The sequence below is a fragment of the Triticum dicoccoides genome, chromosome 6A (genome assembly GCF_002162155.2).
Source record: "Triticum dicoccoides isolate Atlit2015 ecotype Zavitan chromosome 6A, WEW_v2.0, whole genome shotgun sequence".
NCBI lineage: Eukaryota > Viridiplantae > Streptophyta > Magnoliopsida > Poales > Poaceae > Triticum > Triticum dicoccoides.
Genome location: NC_041390.1, coordinates 633,548,282 through 633,559,597, shown reverse-complemented (window position 1 = coordinate 633,559,597; position 11,316 = coordinate 633,548,282). Strand labels below are relative to the sequence as shown.

The following is an 11,316-nucleotide window of genomic DNA, read 5'->3' as shown; positions in this document are numbered from 1 at the left end:
GAGGTAATCGCTTTTTTCTTTGCACACCAACTCTTCTATTCGATGCCATGGCTGTTAGGGCTTTGGCTCCCGGGAGGTCTCTAGTTAATGATCGGTATTGAGAGATTTTGGTGGTTACTTATGCTTATTGTGTATCACATTGAAAAAGAAAATGCACAATGAGCTTACCTTTGTATATCAGGATTTTTTCTTCATCGGTTACTGGTATTTGGCTTCTATGTGCTAATTAAACCTGATCAGTATGTATACTTCTTTGATGTTGTATAATATTGGTGTCAAAGGAGTTAATTTAAACCGGATATGATCTACTGGAACAATTACGGTTAAATTCTGGTTCTTTGTTTCAAACATCTAAATGATGTTTAATTTGTCCTTCTATGCTTACATGATAAAAATGTCGCATTTATAGAATTGTAAACCTGATGTGATTGGAGTAGTATTTACTTGCTGCTGATAGTAACTACTTGTATCCACTGATTTCGATGCCTCATTTTGCTTGTTTTACTTTATTTATGCACAGACTGCCTACAAGTTAATGTGCTTTTAGATTTGCCTTTATTTTGCTCCTTACCATATTGTTTGATAACTTGCAGATGATGTACTTCATTCGTGTTTCGTCGTGGCCAAGAAGTGAAGAAGCATTGAGTTCTAGCTCATTGGAGCTAGTTATACTCTGATAGATAGTTATATTTTGATATTTAGTTGTGTTCTTGGTGGCTGTAAACCTGATGTGAAGTATGTTCGATTATGAACGTGGTGTATGTTTGATTGTAAGGTGCCAAATTTGGTTGTTGAAGTATTACTTCTGTTTTCAATCAGTTCTGATTTAAATATTTGTTTTTATTTACTAGAAAATCAAAATTTGAAGAACATGACTCTGACCATTGGGACCCACTCAAACCCATCTGACTATTGGATATGTCTTAAAAAAAGAAATGTAACTAAAAAAAGAAATGTAACTGTTGAGCCAAAAAGGCCATGGCCCAAAAACGAAAGGCCCAATTGTTGGGTCAGGCCAATGTAGAAATCAAAACTATTAGAAAAAATAACCCATGTAGCTAGAGAAAATATACAGTAAAAAGGCCGAATTGTTGGGCTAGGCCCATGTAGAAAATCGAATTGAACCGGGCTGAATCTTGTGCCACATCAGATTGCCACGCTGGATGCCTACGTGGCCTGGGGAGGTTGCTAGTGACCAAAATGCCACGGTAGACGTATTTTGGTCATAAACGTTTATGACCATTTCAGAAGAAAGGTCGCTATAGTCAGTTTATGACTGCCAGCTTTTAACCTTATGTTTTTGGTCACAAAAGGTCACAAATTGAAAACAGTGACCAATAGTGCTGGTCACATATTGACATATTTCTTGTAGTGACTTTCGTTCATTTCCTGGTATCAAGTAATCATTTTTTTCGGGCAGGGTTTGGAAGAAGTTCACCAGAATGGTTCCGGGTCTGAATAAGGAGCTGCGATTTACACACCTCAAAGTAAGTAATACTAGCTAGTTCCGCGCATCTCTCATTGATTGTAGTTTCATCAATGCCATTATCATGCTTGATTATCATTTTGATTGAACTATATTCTCGTAAAGTGCTTGTGGCAGGCATCCGAGAATAATTTATGTGGATACTATGTTTGCGAGTTTATTCGCTACTCGACATCTGAGCGGGGCTTCTCTGACGAACAATTTGAAGTACGTAAACAATATTCACAATTTTATTTTATTTCCATCAATTGTGTTGACTTTCATTCATATATATGTATTGACCCCCTTCTTAAAATTAGATGTGGGAGAAGCGGAACGAAGTCCTACCACATGATCGCATACGAGCAATTCAAGAGGAATTGGTGGGATTCTTTGTTGACCATGTCATACCTGAACACAGAGAATATCATATGGAATTGCAAATAGATTTGGGTAGATGATGTCAGGGATCGTAAGAGATGTTATATTGTATATATGTAGTAGCGTTGGATAGATGTACGAAAACTTGTTGTTCGACCAAGCACGGAGAAAGAGAGGTCACTTCTCTTTATATATGTTCATGATGATTTTGTGTAATGGTTCCTTCATTGCTAGCTAGCGTCGAATTGAATGGAAAACATTAAATAAAAATGAAACCCTAAATGTAAAAGAATTGAAGGGTAAACACAAAAATAAAAGGGGGAAAGACAATATGAAAACCCCTAAACCCCTCCTTTTAAAAAAAACCCAGCGCCTGGCAGCTGCTGACACGTGGCTGCCTTTTAGTTCTGGTCGATGTTACCAACCGGGATTAAAAATCCTCCTGCCTGGGCACCCCACAGCGGCCACGTGTAGCCCTTTTAGTCCCGGTTCGTAAGCCAGCCGGGACTAAAAGTGATGGGCATTAGTCCCGATCGTTTTGTCCCGGTTGCAGAACCGGGACTAAAGGCCCTTTGAAACCAGAACTGATACCCTGTTTTCTACTAGTGTCTTCTTCAAAATGGTGAGGCGGCAACGGCATCATCAAATGAGAAAATAAGGGCGTCCCCACCCTATCCTTGCTCTAGTGGTGTGCCTAGCGCAGACGGAGGGCATGTGGAGTTGTTTTTCCGACGGATCTCCTGGGATTAGGTTGGTTTTTGTGTTTGTTGGTGTGGTTCAAGGCCAGAGCATTCTGATCTATGGTTCTCATCGTTGACAATAGATGCTATGATGCGTTGGTTTTTTGGGGGCTTAGCACAAAGAATTTCCGTACGTTCATCATAACAAAGCTCTAGTACGTACGGCAAACTTTGCCCGGTCCTGATGATGGAAGGGCAAGGACGGCGGCCCATCTTTGGCTCACACAGTGTCTATAGTCATCGCTAGATGGTCCAAGGACCGATTTATATTATTATTATTTTATTACTTTCGGCTCCTGTTGATGATTATTTTTTATTACTTTCGGCTAGGTGGTCCAAGGACCAAATCGCTCTGTTGGCCGGCCGGTTGCATTCTTGTACCGGCGTGGCGTCGTAACTAGAGGGAGGGAGGGAGGCCATGGGTTTCTGGAAGGCCCTGCAGCCGTACACGCGGCAGCAAGGCATGGGGTTTCTCCGCGTCGCCGTCGCCGTCGCCGTCGACCTCTCCTCGTGGATCGTCTCCGGCATGAGCACCATCCCTTTCCACACTACTTATCATGCGTTGCGTTGCGTTGCATATACTTGAGGATTTGGAATGAAATACCAAGTGCGTGCGTGCGTGCATTGGGCATCTGGGAATGCCAATACTCCAGGCAAAGGCCAAAGGCACTGTGCGCTCGCTCAGTTGAATCGTGACGGCAAGGTGGACGTACGCCTGCATTACCTCTGACAGCGATGCCTTCCTCTGTGGACGTGGAGGAGCCAACAGTACTGTCATCAAAGTATTTCTACACGTACACTGATGATGAGGCATTTCCTAATGAAGCACTCCCTTTCTACGTACCATGCATGTCATCTTTTCTGTCGTTGCGTCTTGCTAGCTACTCTATCTCTCTCTCTTCATTTTACTTCAATTTCAGCTGTTTTAAACGACTTACAAAAATAGACAGAGGGAGTAGCTAGCCAGAACAACATTGTCCAAAGGCGCACGCCCAGACCCAGCTGGGTGCAGCTTAGCATCAAGGATTTCTACGGCTCCAAGAAGCCTCACGTAGAGATGGGCCAGGTGTCTCAGCGACGCCGTGCCGCTTGCTGTTGGTCTGAAACCTGCATATATCTCTCCTTGCTTGCATATGTATGTATGTATGTATGTATGTATGTATGTATGTATGTATGGCAAATCGATCAGGAGGTGCATGCATGCACGTAGGCGCGCCTTATAACGGTCATTGTTATTAGAGCAAGACTTATATTTACGAACGGAGTGAGTATTATATTGCTCCCTTCATTTATTTTTGTAAGTCATTTCAGACAACTCAAATGGACTGTTTTGTACATTGTTTGGAATGTCTTCAAGGTCTTATGAAAGTGAACGGAGGGGGTAGTATATTACGTAGTATTATACGAGAAAGAAAATTAAGGAAAAGACTAGTAGATAGAAAGAAAGAAAATACTAATACGAGCATGCATGCAGTTATATATAGAGGTAGCTAGAGTTGTTTGGCGATGGCCTTGAGCGCATCTCGAACGTAGGGGTAGCGGTAGGAGAAGCCGAGCTGGGTGGCCTTGGCCGGGAGCACCTTCTGGCCATCCAGCACCACCGTCGCGCCTTCTCCCAGCAGAGCCTTGATGGCCAGCCCCGGCACCGGCAGCCAGGACGGGCGCCCCACCACCTGCCCCAGCCGGTCGCACAGCTCCGACAGCCGCACCGGATTGGGCGCCGTGCCGTTGATGACGCCCGTGTAGGCCGGGTTCCGCAGGGACTCGTAGATGAGATCCACCAGGTCGTCCAAATGAATCCAAGAGAACCTATATATATGTACATCACATTCACATCACATCCAAGAGAACCTATATATATACAGCAAAGAAGAAGAAAGAAGAAGAAAAAAAAGAAGAAGAAAAAGTGCAGAGACCATTGTGTTCCTGTGCCGAGCGGCCCACCGGCAAACATCATGAAGAGGGGGATCATCTTGGCCAGAGCGCCGCCGTCCTTGCCGAGGACGACTCCGATCCGAATGAGCACCAGCCGGACGTGCTCCTGCTTCACTTGCCGTGCCCGGCCCTCCCATTCTCGGCATACATGTGCCAGGTAGTCGTTGCCTGATGGGCTGGATTCATCGAAGCTGTCCGTCTCGCTGGTGCCTGCAATTCATTCATTCTTGTATTTTTGGTTAAAAAAAGAAAGATTGATTGATTAAGCTGCTTGCTTGATCAAATCAAATCAAATCAAATCAAATCAATTTAAGAAGAAGAAGAAGAAGAAGAAGAAGAAGAAGAAGAAGAAAAGAGTACCATACCGTAGTAGCCGACGGCTGTTGCACTGACGAAAACAGAGGGACCATTGCCATTGCTGCTAGTATTGATGTGATCCACAACCTAGGTTCAGTTTAATCCCATGGATCAAATTCAGTTCAATTGTTGATGCATCCAGATTAGGTGATTAAAAACGAGAGGAGGACGACAGACTAAATTGAAGCATGCATGCAGACATATGATGCAGATGCAGTACAAGTAGAGTAGAGTAGCTTCGTACCTTTGAGGTGACATTCACTCGGCTCTGCAGAATTTCGCTCTTAACCTGCATGCATGTATGCATCATTGAGGTCGTATCCATCAACTAGCTAACCATGCAAGTGAATTTGAAGACAAGACTAGAACTAGAACTAGAACTAGAGTACCTCTGGTGACCACCTGGTGCTGATGGGCATTCCTGCCAGGTTGACAACACCAGTTGAGTCCCTGATGCATCGCTCCCAATCTCCCTCCTTGTCCGCGATGGTCACGCCCGGATACCTCGAAGCTGCATTCCATTTCCATTTCAATTTCCATTTATATTTATATATAGGAGTAGAAGAATAAATAGAGTATAAGAGGAGTTCGTAGTGTGCTTACCAGGGAAAACAGAGGAGGCCTTGTTCTTGGAGGTGGAGCGTGTCAAGACGCACACCTTGTGATCCTCTGCTTTTCGATTGCATTCAGTTTCAGTTTCATTTTCATTTTCATTCAGGCATGCGTCAGTCAGTCAGTGGGTGAGATGAGATGCAAATTAAAAGAGCAGAGCAGATACCGGATAGGAGCTTGTCGACGAGCCTGCGTCCGATGAACCCCGTGGCTCCGGTGATGGACACAGTCATCATCGATGAGCTGGAGGAGACCTCATCGCCGCCGCCGCTGCTTGTGCTTGAACAGAAGCAGCAGAATCCTCGCCGCTGTCTGCTACTCCTCCTAGTCGTCGTGCTACTCCTACTCGGTTGGAGATGGGGTTGGGGTTGGGGTTGGGAGGAGGGAAACAAGACGCGGATGGCCATTGCTGGCCTCCTCCCCGCTAGCGCTAGCGCTATCAGGAGTGCCCGCCTGCACCAGGGGTGGGGGTGGGGGTGGGGGTGGTTGTTGGATAAGGAAGCAAGGAAGCAGATGGTTGGGTTGGTTCTCTGCAATGGGCCACCAGGATACGACTCCTTCCTTTCTTTCTGGTAGGCTTTGCTTTGTTGGCCAGATATGAGCCGGACCACCCCCAACGGCCAGCCACACGGCCACGGGGGCTACTAGTTCCACTCGATTAAGGGCATCCCCAACCGCAACATGCAAAAATCCTCGAGCAGAAAGGTCAATTCGTGTACATTTCGCCAGTGCGGCAACGTCCTCGAGAGGACCAAGGAGTACCCCGACGAGCAGATGAGCGTGTCGATCGGCGGATTAGTTGCCCACCAGCCCCAACACCCTGGTGACACCCTGTAACAAAAATGGATCGGAGGCGACGCGACTCACTCCGTCCAGAAGGGACTCGTGACCCCGTTCTAGCGCCACCGCTGGGTCGCTCCTTTGCCGCCGCCTCACCCCGACGCCTCTTCCTCCTCCACCACACCTTCCTCCCCTCGCTGTCGCCTGAGGCGCCCTCCAGCAAAGTCCGGATGGCTTCGAGGAAGGCGGCGGCGGGGCCCTTCTCCAGCTGCTCGGCGCTGGTATGGCAGATGTGATTCATGGATCAGGGATGGCGGTCCCTTTGGTGAGTCTTCCCCGTCCAGTGGCGCGGCGCGGCGGGTGGGCTGCCAGGGATCGAATCGGGTGGCCAGCGATTCACCTGCAAGTTGGTGTCACGGCTTGATGCCCCAGCGGCCAATGGCGCCAAGCTGCTCCTTCCTCCAACCAATGGTGTGTGCACTCTATCTTACTGGACATGTTCGTGCTGCTAGCCGGTTACTAGATTGGGACGCGGCGGGAGGCGGGATCCGGATTGGGATAATTCCCAAGTCGTCCTACCGGCTACGACGGCGACGACACCCATGGGTACCCTTTTTCTTCCTGAAGATGTCGTTCGGGTCCGCCCTACCTTTTCCCACCTCATGGTCTCTCGAGTGAAAACCTAGGGCAGCGACGACGCTCTTGGCGTCGTGTCCTTTTTGAAGGTGTCGTCGTGAGAGCTATGTGGCAGTGGGCACCGCTTAGGTGCGTCGGCAGTTGCAGGTGAAGTGCCCCTCTTCCTCAAGGTGGCAGTTGTTCCGGGGGAAACCACAGATCTGGGTCTCCCGGATCGGATGATGACGGAGACTTTGGTGTCGTTCTCCCTTCTGGGGGCATCGTCTTGGAGCACTGTGATACGTCTCCAACGTATCTATAATTTATGAAATATTCATGCCATGTTTACAACAATTGTATATGGTTTTGGTATGATTTGAATAGAACTAACCCGGACTAACGTTGTTTTCAACAGAACTACCATGGTGTTATTTTTTGTGGATAAATAAAAGTTCTCGGGATGGGCTGAAACTTTTTGACGATTTTTTGGAACAAAAGAAACCCCGAAGCTTCGTGGGAGGACCAGAAGAGCTACGAGGCCCACACAAGCCACCAGGGCACGCCCAAGGGGGTCAGCTTGCCGTGGTGGCTTGTGGGCTGATACGTCTCCAACATACCTATACTTTTTTATTGTTTCATGTTGTTATATTACCATTCATGGATGTTTTACAATCATTTTATAGCAACTTTATATCATTTTTTGGGACTAACCTATTGACATAGTGCCGGTGCCAGTTGTTGTTTTTTTGCTTGTTTTTTTTACTTCGCAGAATATCAGTACCAAATGGAGTCCAAACACAACGAAACTGATTGGTGATTTTTCTGGACTAGAAGACATCCAGTGGGCCAAAGAAGTACTAGAGGGGAGGCTCGAGAGGAGCACAACCCACCAGGGCGCGCCCTGATGGGTTGTGCCCACCTCGGTGACCTCCCGCACCGCCTCTCACACCACTATAAATTATGATATTTGGTTGCGGTTAAGGATATTGCAGTTAACATGCCTTTTCGTTTTTAACAATAACTAGTGTACTTTAGACCTGTACAATATCAGTTTGAATGACTATTTGCTTGTTTTTAAATGTTATGCCTGATGCAGTTAACACACCTTTCCACTTCTTGTTTTGCTTAACTAGCGTTCTTAAGCCTCCACACTGAAGCTATCATTTGTAGATTATGTTGTCTACCATGGATATATTTGGTTGATGTTTAGCCTATTGTGCTTAAAATACCTTTATATGTACTCATGAAGGACAATATTGAGAACAGTGTTGTTTTCCATCGAGGTTAGTTTCATCACATTGCTTATATGTACTCACTGTTCAAGATATCGGTAGCTGGTACCATATAGCCTGGGGCTGATAAGAGATTAATCGTCGAATCGGACATTTCACTGAATATATCTGTAAACCATTTATCAGTAGGTTAACTAGGGTCATATTTAATATATCTGAGGGTACATAGCAACATATATTGTACTGAATGACTAAATATGCAATTCCAGGCTACATAGCAACAAGGAAGAGTCTTACCTTAATGTTCTGATGATGTCTAGGTATACATGTCATAAAATCTTATATAATGGGATGAAGGGAGTGTTGAACTACATCATTTTTCAATTGTTGTTTAGCTTCTAATATCAACTTGGTACTTTTAGGTACATATATCATTGCCAAAGTTCCACACTTTGACCCTTTCTGGGGCAATGAGATATTCATGAACCAGCATGAAGTGAGGAAACTGATAAAGATTGTTATTAAAATGGGTCCAAAGACGTCAATCAAACTATTTGTTTACACTTTATGCAAGACAACAGTGAACTCAGGATGGTAAGTAAGAACCATGTAGCCTTCTTTTTACTGTCTGTAATGAGTTGTGTTAGATGACAATGTCTGAATCTTTTTTCTTTTGCAGTGGATCCTGAAGCAATTTACTCAAGATTACCTCTCAAACTACATGATTGGCGGTCGGGCATCACAAGGGGTTGAACTAGAGTCATGCATGCCTTCTGCATCTAGGAGAGCACAATAGGGTCATTCCGCTTCACCTTGTTGAGCAACCAGAATGTTTGTCGCCTTTTTCTTTACCGTCTGTAATACTACAAGTATAGAACCCTGGTTCATCATTCTTTATTTGGTGCTTATGTAATTCTTAAACATATGTGCTTGTGAATCGAATAATACATTGGCTGTTCGAACCTGATGGATATGAATAAAGCTCCCGTGCCTAGAATCTGCCTGGAAAACTCCCGTGCTTGGAATCTGCCTGGTTTTAGTTAAAACCATGAAACTCCGACTGCGATGGCAATGCGAGCACAAAGCGAGTAGCAAGGATGAAGCGTTTGGGATATTCGAGATATCGAAACGGTTATATAGGGACAACTGTATGCATCAAGGCTCCCTATCCCCGACGGTTTCTGGGTCATGTGGGAAGGACCCCCTATCGCCGTCACTCACTAGGCGACGGTTCCACATGCCGTCGCGGAAAGGTGTTAAAAACCGTTTGTATAGCACCGACGCGTACTAGTGAGTTGAAATACAATTAATCTGTATTTTTCTTCCTATTTGGAAGCAGTAGCATCCCCTCCTTCTTCTTCCTCTCCTAATTCAAGAATAAGAAGAAGAATAAGAAGAAGAAGAAGAAGAAGAAGAAGAAGAAGAAGAAGAAGAAGAAGAAGAAGAAGAAGAAGAAGGGGATCTATCTATCCACCTTATCTATGTACAGTACAATAAGAAGAAGAATAAGAAGAAGAAGAAGTAGAAGAAGAAGAATAATAATAAGAAGAAGAAGACCGGTAACGACTGGTCGGTAGTCCCTGACCGATAACGCCTTGTCGGTAGTTCCTGACCTGTAACACCTGGTCGGTAGTCCCTGACCAGTAACGCATGGTCGGTAGTCCTAAAGTTTTCTGTTGAGTTTTCTGTTGTGGAGTTTGCTTTTCTTATACTAACAGATCTTATGAGTCTTCTATTGAGTTTTGTGTTGTGAAGTTTTCAAGTTTTGGGTAAAATTTTGATGGACAACGGAATAAGGAGTGACAAGAGCCTAAGCTTGGGGATGCCCAAGGCACCCCAAGATAATATTCAAGGACACCTAAGCATCTAAGCGAGGGGATGCCCCGGATGGCATCCACTCTTTCGTCTTCAATCCATCAGTAAACTTACTTGAGGCTATATTTTTATTCACTACATGATATGTGTTTTGCTTGAAGCACCTTGTATGATATGAGTCTTTGCTTTTAGTTTGACACAATCATCCTTAATGTACACACCTTTCGAGAGGGACACGCATTAATCGTGAATTTTTTAGAATACTCTGTGTGCTTCACTTATATCTTTTGAGCTCTTCTTTTCTAGTCTCTTCCAATTCCTCGTCGCAACAAAGAAACAATGCAGCGAAGCGACCTGCCAGCGTGCCACGATAATGGACCGACAAAAGTGAAGCCAAACTAGCCAACAAAAGCATGCACGACGAACAAAAGTGACTAAAGAGGCGGAGGGGAGGGGGGGTCGAGCGCTTGCATGAAAACTACATAAACTAAAAATGAACGATGGTAAACTTAGATGAGACATCGTTTCATAACAAATCACAAATTTAGAAGGTGTTCACAAACTTTTTTTTTCCAAAGTTTATGAAAATACTCACAAACTTATTCATGAATTTGAAAAAAATGGAAAATAAATAAATAAGAGAAAACAAAAAAGTCATATAGGAAAAATATATAAAAGAAAAAAGAACAAAAAATACTACTAGTTTTTTTAGATGAAAAATACTACCTTGGTTCATGAAACAAACAAACGAAAAAAAAAATATTGACCACAAATATTTTTCAAGCCCATAAACAAGCAAAACAAAAAAAAACAAAAAAGGGCCGAGCCCATCCTTCCTATGATCAGACAACAGACCGAAAGAAAAAAAGAATAGGGCATCACGACTCACGACGAAGGGAGCGCAGGACAGAACGAGTATGATATTTACAGTGCAGAACAGATCGAATGGCTAAGAACTTAGATGTGATCGAATGGCTAAGAACTTAGATGTGCGATAACTAAATCTCATCTAGATGTGAATTAGTCAATCTATTAGTAAAACTGTTACGGGAATACCATGCCTTGAAATTAAATGGCTTGATATGACAGGATAGAATATACTTCCTCCGTCCCAAAATTTTTGTCTTAGATTTGTCTAAATATGAATGTATCAAATCACGTTTTAATATGAGATACACCCGCATCTAGATGAATCTAAGACAAGAATTTTGGGACGGAGGAATAGTTATTCTTCATCCACCTCTATTTTAACATCTATGCACCGTAATTTTACGTTTCGTAAATTTTGTATTATTTTAGACATAAAAAGAGAACGTAAGAAAACCTATTTTATGCAATAAATCAATATGAATGTAAATATTTTGTATTTGAAATGTAATTTATT

The 11,316-nt window shown here is 44.0% G+C and overlaps 1 protein-coding gene across 1 annotated transcript; it reads right to left on the bottom strand.

Moving 5' to 3' along the window:
* Positions 1–3,851: 3,851 nt before the first annotated feature.
* Positions 3,852–5,988, bottom strand: LOC119318745 (epimerase family protein SDR39U1 homolog, chloroplastic-like). The gene is made up of 7 exons (XM_037593346.1): positions 5,657–5,988; positions 5,482–5,547; positions 5,268–5,389; positions 5,123–5,167; positions 4,887–4,965; positions 4,503–4,731; positions 3,852–4,395 (listed from the first exon to the last, which is right to left on the bottom strand). Exons 1-7 carry the CDS (start codon positions 5,895–5,897, stop codon positions 4,077–4,079), a joined length of 1,101 nt encoding a protein of 366 aa, XP_037449243.1. The 5' UTR covers positions 5,898–5,988; the 3' UTR covers positions 3,852–4,076.
* Between the last annotated feature and the right edge of the window lie 5,328 nt (positions 5,989–11,316).